The sequence below is a fragment of the Heterodontus francisci genome, chromosome 5 (genome assembly GCF_036365525.1).
Source record: "Heterodontus francisci isolate sHetFra1 chromosome 5, sHetFra1.hap1, whole genome shotgun sequence".
NCBI classification, from domain to species: domain Eukaryota; kingdom Metazoa; phylum Chordata; class Chondrichthyes; order Heterodontiformes; family Heterodontidae; genus Heterodontus; species Heterodontus francisci.
The window spans coordinates 25,011,060-25,027,315 of record NC_090375.1 but is presented as its reverse complement, the minus strand read 5'-3'; the positions used below and the strand labels follow the sequence as shown (position 1 = coordinate 25,027,315).

At 45.1% G+C, this 16,256-nt stretch overlaps 1 protein-coding gene across 2 annotated transcripts in view; it reads right to left on the bottom strand.

Moving 5' to 3' along the window:
• Positions 1 to 12,649, bottom strand: part of mppe1 (metallophosphoesterase 1) — a 103,271-nt gene extending 90,622 nt beyond the window's left edge. Inside the window, exons 1-2 of one of the 2 annotated variants that reach the window (XM_068031230.1) lie at positions 12,324 to 12,649; positions 11,681 to 12,076 (exon numbers count right to left, since the gene is read on the bottom strand). In XM_068031230.1, coding sequence (XP_067887331.1) covers positions 11,681 to 11,937 — 257 coding nt within the window. In that variant the 5' untranslated portion in view covers positions 11,938 to 12,076; positions 12,324 to 12,649. The remainder of the gene's footprint in view (positions 1 to 11,680; positions 12,077 to 12,323) is intronic. The other variant, XM_068031229.1, reaches the window with a different exon arrangement.
• Positions 12,650 to 16,256: the final 3,607 nt, after the last annotated feature.

Below are 16,256 nucleotides of genomic sequence, written 5' to 3'. Positions count from 1 at the left end.
ATAAAAGGCGCTACATAAATGTAAGTCTTTCTTTCTAACATGCAATACAAACTTATACACATCGGCAGAATACAGGCACTTACTATTATCCTGTAAGTTGATTTCCAAAGTATGACACCAGTCGTATAGGATGTGGGTCCTATTAACACAGTATCCAATCTCATGCAGAACAAGGTGAAAATATGATGGTTTTCCTCCAGGAGAGAAGCAAGCTCTGGTACCAAGTTAGCCAATGCATCTTTGGCCATCGATGTATAGGGTATAGTAATAGGTCCCTCACACATGGTCAGGGACAGTTACTGGAATACCGGAGGTGCCTAAAATAGGTAATACACTTAAATGATTGATCTCTGCCGGGACCAACGCTCTGTGAGCGATGAAGGTATTGCTGGAAATGCGCACAAGGTGTCTTTACTACTCACGGCTGTAGGTGGCCCATTGTAGGAGCATTTCTTGAGCAATGCTCCAGGTTGGGTATGAGTAAGAGCGTAGAGCCAATATCAGCTGAATATTGTCAACAGACAACACACGTGAGCATTGAACTCGCTAAACTGGAATTGATGAAAGTGATATGGAAAACCTGCCTTGCCTGTTGCCAAGTTTTTTTTTCTTGTGCCCGGCAACCACCAAATTAGCAAAGCAATGTTGTCTGAGTTTCTTCAATTATCCTTAGGGCTAGGGGGAATTTCACAGGTACTTTGACTATTTCCTCTTTCAGGAGAATAGTTTCAGTGATGGAGGATTTTAGTTACACGGTTAGGCTGGAAAAGCTGGGTTTGTTCTCCTTAGAACAAAGGAGATTGAGGGGATTTAATAGAAGGGTACAAGATTATGACAGGCTTAGATAAGTTAGACAAGGAAAAACTGTTCCCATTAACTAATGGTACAAGTTCTGGGGGACACAGATTGAGGGTTTTAGGCAAAAGATGCAGGGGGAATATGAGGAAGCAGTCTTTTCTACGCAGAGAGTGGTAATGACCTGGAACTCGCTGCCCACAAGAGAGGGGGAAACGGAGACGATCAATGGCTTCAAGAGGAAGTTGGATGGCCACCTGAGAGAAAGAGACTTGCAGGTCTACGGGGAAATCAAGATGGGGAGTGAGACTGACTGCATAGCTCCGTGGAGAGCCGGCATAGACTTAATGGGCCAAATGGCCTCCTTCTGTGCCATAAATAACTATAACTGAAATATGAGCTACCATACATAGTCTATAGAAAGAATATTCAAAGTGGAACGTAACAGGACAGGTCCTTTAAGCTGACTTCAGCATTTTCTACAAGTAATTCATGCTGGCATCGAGACTGGCATGTCGCCACAGATAGTTGTTGCTTTGTCTTCACGGTCTTCCCCTGGAGAACAGTGTGAAGTGAAGTAGTGGAGGAATGTGCAAGCTGATTAACAGTCTGGGACATGAACACTCCTTCCATGGCCATAACCAACTATATACCAGCCGATTGGGTGGTTAAGTCTGATATGGCAGGAGCGTCTATCAGCTCCAACAACTCATATGAAGGGGGTGGGAGCAGTCATCCACACCAACTGGACGCAAGTAAGCCAGTGGGTCACAACTTAGCTAATCTACTAAGTAGAAGCTAAAATGCCAGTAGTCGGTAGGGGGATACTCGTTTGTTCATTCTCTTATCACCATTTTATTGTGTTTATTCAACTTCCAATTTTAGTGCAGTAAATAAATAATTCGAGGCATGGCAGGGATGCTCGCACCCATCGAATGCACATCCTGTGTCATGTGGGGACTCCAGGCCACTACCTATAGCCTGGACAACTACATGTGCAGAAACTGCCACCAAATGCAAAAACTCGAGCACAAATCTTGGAACTCAAGGAGCAGCTGATGCCACTAAGGTACATTCACAAAGATGAGAGATATGTGAATAGCACTTTTCAGGAGGTGGTCACCCTGCAGCTTAAGAGAGCGCAAGCAGAGAGGGACTTGGTGGCTGCCAAACAGACAAAAAGGACAAGATAGTGCTGGAGTCCCCGGAGAGAATCCTACTTTTTAACCGGTATTCAGTTCTGAGTACTGATGGGAGAGACGGTTCCTCTGGAGAGTGCAGTGAGCAGAGCACCATGGGTGGCTCAACTGTGCAGGGAGGTAGGGAGAAAAGACAGGAGAGCAATAGTGGTAGGGGATTCTATAGTTAGGGGAACAGACAGGTGTTTTCCGTGATTGAAAACATGATTCCAGGATGGTATGTTGCCTTCCAGGTGAAAGGGTCATGGATATCACCAAGCAGCTACAGAGCATTCTAGAGGCCAAGGGTGCATAGCCAGAGGTGGTGGTCCACATTGATACCAACGATATAGGTAGAAAAAGGGATGAGGTCCTGCAGGCGGAGTTTAGGGAGTTAGGAAAGAGATTAGCAAACAGGACCTCAAAAGGTAGTAATCTCCAGATTACTCCCAAGGCCACGTGCTAGTGAGTATAGAAATAGGGGAATACACCAGATGAATGTGTGGCTGGAGAGATGGTGCAGGAGGGAGGGCTTCAGATTCCTGGGGCATTGGGACTGGTTCTGGGGAAGGTGGGACCTGTACAAGCCAGACTGTCTACACCTGAACAGGACCGAGACGATTATCCTTGCAGGAAGGTTTGCTAGTGCTGTTGGGAATGGTTTAAACTAGATTGGCAGTTTCAGATAGGACAAATTCAGAGCAGGGAACAGGAGGCAGAAAATTAATAAGTGACTGAAAGATAGAAGGAACAAAGGTTAAAAAGTGTACAGCACAGGAATTTGGCAGTGTTAAAAGATATTTATTTAAACGCAAGGAGTACAGCAAATAAAGCAGATCAGCTGAGGGCACAGATAGACACATAGAAATGTAGAAACATAGAAAAGAGGAGGAGTAGGCCATTCAGCCCTTCCAGCCTGCTCCATCATTCATTATGATCATGGCTGATCATCCAACTCAGTAACCTGTTCCCACTTTCACCCCATACCCTTTGATCCCTTTAGACCCAAGAGCTATATCTAACTCCTTCTTGAAAACATACAATGTTTTGGCCTCGACTTCTTTCTGTGTAGCGAATTCCATAGGCTCACCACTCTCTGGGTGAAGAAATTTCTCCTCATCTCAGTGTTGAAAGCTTTACCCCGTATCCTGAGACTATGACCCCTGGTTCTGGACTCCCCCACCATCGGGAACATCCTTCCTGCATCTACCCCATCAAGTCCTGTTAGAATTTTATAGGTTTCTATGAGAATCCCCCTCACTCTTCTGAACTCCAGCGAATATAATCCTAACCGACTCAATCTCTCCTCATACGTCAGTCCCGCCATTCGAGGAATCAGTCTGGTAAACCTTCGCTGCACTCCCTCGATAGCAAGAATATCCATCCTCAGATAAGGAGACTGAAACTGCACACAATATTCCAGGTGTGGCCTCACCAAGGCAATGTGTAATTGCAGCAAGACATCCCTGCTCCTGTACTCAAATCCTCTCGCTATGAAGGCCAGCATACCCTTGCCTTTGCCATCAAGGCCGCATTTGACCAAGTAGGGCATCAAGGAGCCCTAGCAAAACTGGAATCACGGCATGATATTATTGCTATAACGGAAACTTGGCTTAAAGAGGGGCAAAAATGGCAGCTCAACATCCCTGGATATAGAGTTTTCAGGCAGGATAGAGAGGAGGATAAAAAGGGAGCGGGGTGTAGCTTTATTGGTTAAAGAATCAATAACAGCTGTGAGGAGGGATGATATGCTAAATGAATCATCAAATGAGGCCAGATGGGTGGAGCTCAGAAATAAAAAAAAGGGGCAGCCACACTACAAGCAGTGTACTATAGACCCCCAAATAGTGAGAGGGAGGTAGAAGAACAAATATGTAGGCAAAGTTCTGAGTGCAAAAACAATAGGGCAATAATAGTTGGGGATTTCAACTACCCTAATATCAACTGGGATACAAACAGTGTGAAGGGCACGGGTGCACAAAATTCTTGAACTGCATTCAACAGAACTTTTGTAGCCAGCATGTAACAAGCCCAATGAGAGGGGGTGCAATTCTAGATTTAATCTTCGGAAATGAAGCTGGGGAAGTGGATGAAGTAGCAGTGGGTGACCATTTTGGAGATAATGACCATAATATAGTTAGATTTAGCATTATTACCGAAAAGGCAGAGATAGACAGGAGTAAAAGTTCTAAATTGGGGGAAGACAAATTTTATGAAGCTGAGAGGTGACCTTGCGAAGTGGACTAGATACAGCTACTTGAAGGAAAATCAGTGGCAAACCAGTAAGAGGCATTCAAAAGCGAGATTCTACTGGCACAATGTAGACATGTCCCCACAAAGCAAAAGGGTGGTACTGCCAAATCTAGAGCCCCCTGGTTATCTAGAAGCTTACAGGGTAAGTTAAAGCAGAAAAAGAAAGCATAAAACAGTCACAAAAAACTTAATACTTTGGAAAGCCTGGAGGAGTATAGAAAGTGCAAGGGCGAAGTAAAAAAGGAAATTAGGAAAGCAAAAAGAGAGGACATGAAAAAATATTGACAGGTAAAATCAAGGAAAACCCAAAGATGTTTTATCAGTATATTAAGAGAAAGAGGATAACTAAGGAAAGAGTAGGGCCTATCAGAGATGTATAGGGGAACTTTTGCATGAATGCAGAAGATGTTGGCAGGGTTCTTTATGAGCACTTTGTCTCTGTCTTCACAAAGGAGAGGGATAATGCAGTCATTGTAGTTAAAGAGGAGGAGTGTGAAATATTAGATACGATAAGCATAATGAGACAGGAAGTACTAGAGGGTCTGACATCCTTGAAAGTGGAGAAATCACCAGGGCCGGATGGAGCTGTTAAAGGAAGCCAGGGAGGAAACAGCAGATGCTGTGAGGATCATCTTCAAATCCTCACTAGATACAGGAGAGGTACCAGAGGATTGGAGGTCTGCAAACATTTAACAATTGTTTAAAAAGGGTGCAAGGAATAGGTCAATTAATTATCGGCCAGTCAGTCTGACTCAGTGGTGGGCAAATTATTAGAATAAATTCTGAGAGATATGATAAACTGCCACTTAGGCATGGATTAATCAGGGAGTCAGCATGGATTTGTTTAGGGAAGGTCATGTCTTACTAACTTACTTGAATTTTTTGAGGCAGTAACAAGGAGAATTGATGAGGGAAGTGCAGTGGATGTTGTCGACATGGATTTTAGTAAGGCATTTGACAAGGTCCCACACAGCAGACTGGTCAGAAAAGTAAAAGCCCATGGGATACAGGGGAATGTGGGTGAGTTGAATCCAAAACTGGCTCAGTAACAGGAAACAAAGGATAATGGTCGACCAATGTTTTTGCAAATGGAAGGCGGTTTCCAGTGGTGTTCCACAGGACTCAGTGCTGGGTTCCTTGCTGTTTATGGTATATCTTAATAATTTGGACTTAAATGTGAGATGCATGATTGGGAAATTTGCAGATGACACAAAAATTGGCCATGTAGTTGATAGCGAAAAGGATAGTTGTAGACTCCAGAATAATATCCATGGTTTGGTTGAGTGGGCAAATGGAATTCAATCCGGAGAAGTGTGAGGTAATGCGTTTAGGGAAGGCAAACAAAGCAAGGGAATACACAATAAACGGGAGGATATTGAGAGGGGCAGAGGAGGTGAGAAACCTTGGAGTGCATGGCCACAGGTCCCTGAAGGTGACAGGACAGGTAGATAGAGTGGTGAAGAAGGCATATGGAATCCTTTCCTTTATTGGCTGAGGTATACAAATCAAAAGCAGGGATGTAATGCTGGAACTGTATAAAACACTGGTTAGGCCACAGCTGGAGTATTACGTACAGTTCTGGTCACCGCATTACAGGAAGGACATAATTGCTCTGGAGACAGTACAGAGGAGATTTACAAGAATGTTGCCAGACTTGAAAATTGCAACTGAGGAAAGATTGGATAGGCTAGGGTTGTTTCCCTTAGAACAGAAGAAGCCGAAGGTTAACTTAATTGAGGTGTACAAAATTATGAGGGGCCTGGACAGAGTAGACAGGGGATACCTGTTTCCCCTAGCGGAGAGGTCAATCATCAGGGGGCACAGATTTAAGGTGATTGGTAGAAGGATTAGAGGGGACATAAGGAAAAACTGTTTCACCCAGAGGGTGGTGGGTGTCTGGAATTCACTGCCCAGATCAGTGGTGGAGGCAGGAAACCTCAATTCATTAAAAGGTACCTGGACCTGCAGTTGAAGTGCTGTAACCTGCAAGGCTATGGACTAAGTGCTGGAAGGTGGGATTAGAATGGGTGGCTAGCTTTTTCAGCCGGCGCAGACACAATGGGCTGAATGGCCTCTTTCTGTGCCATAACCTTTCTATGGTTCTCCCACTGGACGAAGAATCTAAATTGTTGACAACATTTATAACACATTTGGGAGATTTTGTTTCGACAGGTTACCATTTGATATAACATTGGCACCCGAGATCTTTCAGAGAATGATGTCAACAATCCTGGAAGGCTTAGAGGGAATAACCTGGCATGTGGACGATGCCCAAATTCATAGAGCAAACCTGAAGGAACACGGCACACAGGTAAGAGCTGTATTACAAAAACTAGAAGCAGGTCTCAGGTTAAATGAGAACTGTGGATTTTCGCAGACAACAATAACGTTCCTTGGTCATAATATTGATGGGTCAGACATCAAGGCAGATCCACAGAAGATAGATGCAACAAAAGATTTCCCTGAACCAAAGAACATAACAGAACTTCAAAGATTCATGGGAATGGTGAATCAGGTAGCAAAATTCTTACTAAATTTAGCTACTATAAACGAGCCCTTGCGACAACTGCTAAAAAGCAGTTATATGTAATATTGGGGAGACAGCCAGAAATAATCCTGTGAGAGAATCAAAGAGATGTTAACTTTGCCAGAGGTGTTAGCACACTATGAAGCAGAGCTATCAACCATAATAGCGGCAGATGCATTAGCAACAGGATTAGGTGCAGTCTCGTTTCAAGTCCAGAAGGATGGAAGACACAGACCGGTATATTTTGCTTCTCGGTCGTTAACTGAAACCGAACAGAGATATGCGGTCATTGAAAAGAAGTGCTGGCAGCAATGTGGGCATGTTCTGACTACGTATTGGGCCTTAAGTTCAACATTGAAAACGACCACCAATCACTTGTGATATTGCTGAATTTCAAAGAGCTTGCAAAGTTACCTCCAAGGATACAAAGGTTTCGACTAAGACTAATGAGTTTTAATTAGACGACCGAATACGTTCCAGGTAAACAGCTGATAGATTATCAAGAGCAACAATTGGAAGACCTGAAGAAAGAGATGTCTTATTTCTGGAGGAAGTAGCAGTCTTTCCTTTAACAGTAACTGAGAATTTACCAGCAACAGCTAAAAGATTGAATGAAATCAGAAACTTGCAGAAAGAAGATGAGGTAGGCGGTAGAATAAGAGAATATTGCCAAAATGGTTGGCCAGCATATATGCCACATAACCCAGTTTTAAGGAAATATCATGAGCAAAGAGGACATCTGAGTATTGTGGATGATTTGCTAGTCCACAACAAAAGAATGGTCATCCCAAGAACTTCAAGCTTGGACATCTTGGAGAAATTACACCAGGGTCATTCAGGAATCACTAAATGTAGAGCAAGAGGCAGAAACTCAGTACGGTGGCCCGGGATATCCAAAGGTATTGAAGAAATGGTGTCCAGATGCATCACATGTGCTACTACCAGACAAGAGAGAGCCACTTACGTCATCTTCGTTTTCATCCAGACCATGGGAGTGTTTAGGAATAGATAAGGGCATTTAAGTGGTCATTGGATAGACATATGGATGAAAATGGAATAGTGTAGGTCAGATGGTTTCACAGGTCGGCGCAACATCGAGGGCCGAAGGGCCTGTACTGCGCTGTAATGTTCTATGTTCTATAGCTTTGAGCATAAAGGAAGATGTTCTTTATTGTCATTGACTATAATTCGAGATGGGTTGAAGTTAAGCTACTACATGGCCAGAGTTCAGAAGCTGTGATCAAATCTTTAAGAGAAGTTTTTCTACGCACGGCATTCTAGATATTGATATCGGACAATGGGCCACAATGTAGGAATGATAGTTTCAAAGAGTTTACTGAAACATATGGATTTGTTTGTCAACAGTTCACTGAGATACCCTCAAGCCAATGGAGAAGCAGAGAGAGGTGTACAAACTGTGAAGATGTTATTGAGGAAAAACAAAGATTTTCAACTGGCACTGTTATCGATCTACACCAATTCAGAATGGGTTACCCTCATTTGAATTATTAATGGGAAGACACAACTTCTATTCTCCCAGGTAAATTAAAACTGCAAATTAGTGCATAAGACTTAGAAAAAGTGTGGGAGAGAGAGGATAGAGAGCGATCAATTCAAGTGGAGAATTATGATAGATGCTACAGAGTGAGAAACTATCAGATATCCAACCTGGAGAATCGGTTTGGGTTAAAGACCAGAATAGATAAAGAGAAATGATAGAGAAATCACCATATCCAAGATCATACATTGTCCAGACCGAGCAGGGGATGATAAGAAGGAACAGAAAATCATTGGTACCAGTTCCACAGAAGAAAGAAATGGAAGAAATGCAAGAGAATCAGTTACAAGAACAAAAGAAATAGGAGCAAGTGTAGACCATACGGCCCATCGAACCTGCTCTGCCATTCAATATGATCATGGCTGATCTTGGGCTTCAGTTCCACTTTCCTGCCCGCTCCCCATATCCCTTGATTCCCTGAGATACCAAAAATCGATCTATCCCAGCCTTAAATGCATTCAATGATGGAGTATCCACAACCCTCTGGGGTAGAGAATTCCAAAGATTCACAACCCTTTGAGTGAAGTAATTTCTCCTCATCTCAGTCTGGAATGATTGGCCCCAAAATAGTGCCATAGGATCTTTTGCATCCACCCAAACAGGCAGATGGGACCTTGGTTAAACATCGCATCCAAAAGAACTCACCTCTGTGTTAACTTGAATGTTGTGCTTAAGCCCCAGAGTGGGACTTGAACCCAGAACACTGTGACTCAGAGGCAAGAGTGCTACCAACTGAACCACAGCTCATACCCTAGTCATCAGAGAGAGTTGATGAACCAGTGATCCGACAATCAGCAGACAACCCAGAAGGCAACCAAGATAGAGAACTGGAGTCACCGAACAGTTCCACTCAAATACAAGAAAGTGAAGAGAAAGAACTAAGAGGCACTAAACCCTAAACGTCTTCAAATGAAAGGAGAACGCGTTGCTCCACAGTTGTGAAAAGTTAATGAATGAAGTCAGAGACATTGGGGGGAAGATGTAATATAATGTGATGTAGATTGATGCTAGGTAGATATGTAAATAGACTGTAAGCATCATTACAGAATGTGATGTCACAGATGTAAAGACTGCACTCAGGTTAAAACCTCCCTGTACATGGATGACGTCGCCGTCTTCTGTTCGGATCCGCTGTCTGTGCGCAGACTGATGAGCATCTGCGACCTCGGGAGCCAAAGTTAACCACGGCAAGAGCGAGGCCATGTTCTTTGGGAACTGGGCTGACCGATCCTTTGTCCCCTTCACCGTCAGGTCAGACTACCTGAAGGTGCTGGGGATATGGTTCGGAAGGGCCGGGGCGGGCACCAAAACCTGGCAAGAGCGAGTAGCCAAGGTACAACAAAAGTTGAGCATGTGGGGGCAGCGATCTCTCTCCATTGTGGGTAAGAACCTGGTCATCAGGTGCGAGGCTCTCACGTTGTTGCTGTACGTGGCGCAGGTCTGGCCCATACCCCACTCCTGTGCTGTGGCGGTCACCCGAGCCATTTTCCGCTTCATCTGGGGATCTAAAATGGACCGGGTCCGGAGGGACACGATGTTCAAACCTCTGGATAAGGGCGGGAAAAATGTACCCAACGTGGCCCTCATCCTTCGTGTGCGGCCGCATCAAGCTGTGTGTAGACCTCCAGTACGCAAACTCCAAGTGTCACTACGTGCTGAGGTTCTATCTGTCCCCGGTGTTGCGAAGGATGGGCCTGGTCACATTGCCGCGGAACGCTCCATGCAGTTGGACCGTGCCATACCACCTATCCTTCGTGGAGCAGTTTCTGCGGGAAAACACCTTTGACCACCGATCCATCAGGCAGTGGTCTGCATGGAATGTTCTCAAGGCCCTACGGGAAAAGGAGACGGGGGATCCTGTCGGATGGTTCCCCGAGCAGACCGCCAAAGTCATTTGGCGGAATGCCTCATCACCAGAACTTTCAAACAAGCACCAAGATGTAGCTTGGCTGGTGGTGAGAAGAGCCCTCCCCGTCAGATCCTTCCTGCACGCCCGAACTCTTGCCCCCTCCGCACAATGCCCCCGCGGTGGCTGTGGTGGGGAAGAGACAGTTGCCCACCTCCTCCTGGAATGTGTCTTTGCAAAGTAGGTGTGGAAAGAGATGCAGTGGTTTTTGTCGAGGTTCATCCCAAGCAGCTCTGTAACACAGGAGTCTGTGCTCTACGGGCTGTTCCCAGGGACGCACACCGAGACAAACATCAACTGCTGCTGGAGGACTATCAATTCGATGAAAGACGCCCTTTGGTCTGCCCGAAACTTGCTGGTCTTCCAGCGCAAAGAGTTGTCCACGACCGAATGTTGCAGACTGGCACATTCCAAGGTCCAGGACTACGTGCTGAGGGACGCACTAAAGCTTGAGGCAGCCGCAGCAAAGGCTCAATGGGGAAAGACCACAGTGTAAGGTCCCCCCACCAAGCTGAACTGAGGGGCTGGATCCATGGGAAACCCTCGAACTGTATCCGGAAAATCTTTGTTTGCTGTAAAATGTAAAAATGTTAATGGCATGACAATGAAATGGAAGAGTTGTGAGGCAACTCATGATTGTATTGAAGGAAACTGATCTCCCTTGCAATGTTTGTATTTTTTGGTGCTGTTTGAAACTGTTTGGCAATGTAATTTTTCACAGATTTTTATGAATAAAGTATATTTTGGAAATTAAAAAAAATGCCTACCAGTGCCTGTGCGCCTTAGAAAATGAGCACAATTGGAAGTATTCCTGAACCAGTGTAATGTGGACCTGGAAGCATGGCCAGTTTTTTGAGCAGGGCCTGATTCTGAGAACTTCATCTTAAACCAGTGTAAAAAGATTACGGAAAACACAACGTAAGTGATTTTGGATGTAAATCGCTTCCGTTTAAAATTCCTCAATCTTTAGCGCTGGTTTGGCTGATTCTGCCCCGAATACTATATTACCAGCGGAAACTCAATGCCCACCTATTCTGAGGGAATATATTCCGGCCAATAATCGCAGATCCATATGTTTACATCAGTTTACAGGCCTATTTATTCACCATAAACTTCAGTGTTATCAATTTTCTCACTGTTAACCACTTAAACAGCCGCCTACGTAGTCTAAAACATCTAGATCTGTACTTAATCTGGACCTAGCTGCTTTTTTCTCATTTTATTACTTTCTTGTGTTACTATCTGTCCCTTGTTGCAGTTGTTTCTGCTTGCATTTGGTAAAAGGAAACAGAACGTATTTCAAAACTGGTCCAGAAAATTTAAGGCAGACACTTGCAGAGTCGTGGCATTCCTTTCAGCAAAGAGGGACTTAACTAATTCAAAGCCATGATACTAACTTATGCTCCTCCCCAGCTCAGTAAACAGAAATGAAATTTGACATATTTTATATCAATGTACCTCACCTTCTCAGCTTGTCGAGCCAGTGTCCTCTCAGGGCTCCCAGCAGATGTGGATCAGCGAGGAACAAAGCCTTGAGGACTGGTGGAGTGGAGCCTTCATACCCCTGCTCGGCTGCAGCTTTAAACTGAGGCCAGTCACATCCCAGTATCACTGCATAGTAAATGCCCAGCTCGCAGAACAAGGCCACCGCGCAGAACAGAGACAGCAGCTTGAGCAAGAACCACACAGGCAGCTCCTGGTGCAACCATCTCCTGACCATTGTCCGAGGCCATGCGGGATGGACACAGCCGAAACATCAACTCACTTGCTCCGCCAGAAGAAACCATTCAAGCTGTGTTGGTTTGCTCAGCTCCGCTCTGCGCTGCTCTCCCCAGGCATTCAATTCAAGCCTCGCACTTCTAAATTAACCACAGAGATTAAAACACGATACAACAATCCCTTGCAATGGGATAAGAATCAAAGCAGCAAATACGTTACGATGCAATGCAAACAAAACAAAATTTAACCTTATGAGATTTAGAGTGATTTTTACGGATTTAAAAAAATTGTATTGAAATTACCCCACAATTTGCAAAACCCGTTCAAGACACTCACGTCGTTAGAGGTCGCAATCACAGTTCTTTTGCAAAAAAAAAAGTCACTTACTTTCATTTATGTATCACGTTTTACTAGTTACCCCCACATTGCATTTTGGATTTCACTGATGTAGAAACAAAATTTCCTTCTGTTGGCCTGGTTTTATCTATCTTACTAGACAAAAATCTAACATCTGCACACACTTTGGACTAAAAGTTGGCCTGCACCCATTTTCCAGCGAGGCGGGTGGGAGGGGAGGTTGTCACGGTTCGCGACTTGCCCGTGCCCGTTCCCCTTCAAGCAGGCAGCGTGCAAGCTTGGTGTTGACTTCTCATTTGCCTGGTCGTAACGTGCTGCCGATGGTTGCAGATTCAACAGGGGAACAAAGTGCATGTGGTTAGTCCCAGTTCTTAATAGAATCTGCCCTCCTTAAAGAGGAGCTGCACTGATTGAAAGGAAACTGCTGCCAACTGCGAATACTGCAATTGGATACAAAATACAGTGACAGGGCAGAGAGAGGGCACCCAGGTTCAAAGGATGCGACACTGGAGGCCTTTAGTGATAGAGGTTGACAGGAGGAGAGGCCATGTTTCAGCAGGGAGGCCCTCAAGGAATGCTCTCCAAAGAGAATGGGTGTAGGTGGCAAGGGAGGTCAATGCAAAGAAGTCTGGTGCTGAGGACTTAGGAGCAGTGCCACCAGAACTTCAATGGCATTACTATCACTGAATCCCCCACTATCAACATCCTGGGGGTTACCATTGACAGAACCCATAGAAGAAGCATAGAATCACAGAAAAGTTACGGCACAGAAAGAGGCCAGTCAGCCCATCGTGGCTGTGCCGGCTTAAAAAAACTAGCCACCCAATTTAATCCCACCTTCCAGCACTTGCTCCGTAGCCTTGCAAGTTACAGTACTTCAGGTGCAGGTCCAGGTACCTTTTAAATGAGTTGAGGGTTTCTGCCTCCACCACCGATCCGGGCAGTGAATTCCAGACACCCACCACCCACCGGGTGAAAAAGTTTTTCCTCATGTCCCCTCTAATCCTTCTCTCAATCAACTTAAATCTGTGCCCCTGGTAATTGATCTCTCCGCTAGGGGAAACAGGTCCTTCCTGTATACTCTAGCTAGGCCCCTCATAGCTTTGTACACCTCAATTAAGTCACGCCACAGCCTCCTCTGTTCTAAGGAAATCTTTCCTGATAGCTGCTACTTTCAAGCACTTGCAGCATTCTTGTAAATCTCCTCCATACTCTCTCCAGAGCAATTATACCATTCCTGTAATGTGGTAACCAGGACTGTACACAATACTCCAGCTGTGGCCTAACCAACGTTTTGTACAGTTCCGGCATTACATCCCTGCTTTTGTATTCTATGCCTCAGCCAATGAAGGAAAGCATTCCATATGCCTTCTAACTATCCTGCCACCTTCAGGGACCTCTGGACATGCACTTCTACCCCTCAAAATCCTCCCTAAACTGGACCAGCCACATAAATACTGTGGCTACAAGAGCAGGTCAGCGGCTGGGAACTCTGTGGCGACTAATTCACCTTCCACCTCCCCAAAGCCTGTCCACCATCTACAAGGCACAAGTCAGGAGTGTGATGGAATACTCTCCACAGATACAGCTCCAACAACACTCAAGAAGTTCAACACCATCCAGGAAAAAGCAGCTTGCTTATTTGGCACCCCATCCACCATCTTCAACATTCACTCCTTCCACCACCAATGCACAGTGGCAGCAGTGTGTACCATGTACAAGATGCACTGCAGCAACTGGATCACCGTTCCTTCATTGTCACTGGGTCAAAGTCCTGGAACTCCCTTCCTAACAGCACTGTGGATGTACCTACATCCCAAGGACTGCAGCAGTTCAAGAAGGCAGCTCACCACCACCTTCTTAAGGGCAATTAGTGATGGGCAATAAATACTAGCCTAGCCAGTGACACACACATCCCATGAACAAATAAAAACAAAATGACAGTTCTGCTAGTGGCAGCCCCTCGTCTCCTTCTGGGGTATATAACTCATGCTCCCGTCTGCTCTCAGGGGAGTTAATGGAGTGAGTTGTCCTGTCCTGGGATTGCTGCAGTGTTCCGGTGAACATCAACGCAAGCTCAAGGAACAGCATCTCATTTTCCAATTATGCACACTACAGCCTGCCGGATTGAACACTGAGTTCAATAATTTCAAAGCATGACAGGCCCCCATTTTACTTTTATTTTTAGTTATTTTTTTCTATTTCCATTTTAAAAATTTTTTTTGTGTTTATTTTATTTCATCTTAGTTTGTTCAGTTTGCTTACCCATTGTTTTCTCATGTTTGTACTTGCGGCTGTTCGATTTTCAGTCCGTTAACACCCTATCTGTACTAATGCTTTGTCTTTCAACACACCATTAATATATTGTTTGCCTTTGCTCCACAACCTTCTGGTCAGCTATTCTGTGACCTTGTCCTATCTACAGCTCCTTTGTTATCTCTTGCCCCACCCCCGCTTTACTTGCTTATAACCTTTTACATTTCTAATATTTGCCTGTTCTGAAGGGTCACTGACCTGAAACGTTAACTCCGCTTCTCTCTCCACAGATGCAGCCAGACCTGCTGAGTATTTCCAGCATTTGTTTTTATTTCAGATTTCCAGCATCTGCAGTATTTTGTTTTTATTATATATGTGAAAGAAGGTGGCCTGGTCGAGATGCAGCTATGCATCTATCAGGATGAGGTGATGCCTAACCCCCTCTGCCATCGCTGTTTCAGTGCCTCCCTCTCCATGTCCAGCTTCCTCCTACGTAGCCACCTGGAATCCCTAAAAGGAGAGGTATGGAGCAGTCACTGTGGCCGAATGAAGGAGGTCATTGACCCCCTTGCAGCATTGTACCCATGTCTGGGTGTTGAGGGGTGACCCATAGCTGCTGACCTCCTCAGCCATCTCCATCCAGGCTTGCTTGGTCAGGCAGGAAGACCTCTTCTTGCCATTGCTGGGGAAGAGAACCTCCTGCCTATCCCTTGCAGCCTGGAGGAGAATCATAAGGAAGGCGTTGCTAAACCATGGGATCACTCGGTGTCTTGCCGTTGCTATCCTGCGGCATCTGACTCCAGCAGAGTGAGTGGGGGGGTCCAGGTGTCACAACTGCAATGGCTTCACCAGAAGCACTGCAAATGAGTTCAAAGCAGCAGTGCAAATAGGAATGGCAAGCTCTTAAAGATGGTACCAGTACCTGCTCCGGAGTCATCCAACGCCATATTTGGCATCTCGGATCCCACTTTCGTCATGTAATTGGCCTGGCCCTAAGCCTCCATTATTATAATTGGCTGCCCACCGCATGATTGCAGCAGGCCAGCCCCCCATGCAACTAGCGGGGACAGCGCCCATTTCTGGGTCCACCGCCTGCGATGGGCTTATTGAATTCAGCCCCAAAGTACAACCAAAAAGGCTGATGGGAATCAGATTTGATGATCACTCTGTTAAGCTACCAATCTCAGCCACACTATTGCAGGAATGTGAAATGGAAGCCTAGTGCTGTTGATAATATTGCAATAAGAAGATATCTGTGGTAGCACTCTTAACTTTGAGTCAGAAGGTTGTGGGTTCAAGCTGGACAATGTGGGCACATAATATCGGTTGGCACTCCTGTGCAGTTCTGACTGAGTGCTGCACTGTTGGAGGTGCAATCTCTTGGATGAGACATTAACTTGAGACACTGTCCGTCCTCTTAGGTGGATGTAAAAGACCCCATGACACTATTAGAAGAACATGGGAGTACTCCCGGCTAACTTTGTTCTCTCAACCAACACCATTTAAACAAATCTTCGGGACCGTTATCTTATTGCTGTTTTGTGGGACCTTGCTGTGCACAAATTGGTTGTTGTATTTGTCTACATAACAGCAATGACTACATTTCAAAGGGACATCTGAGATTGTGAAAGGTGCTACGTAAATGCAAGTTTTGTCTCTTTCATAGAAAAAAATTACTGAAGATGATAGCTTTGGCCATTCTCACAT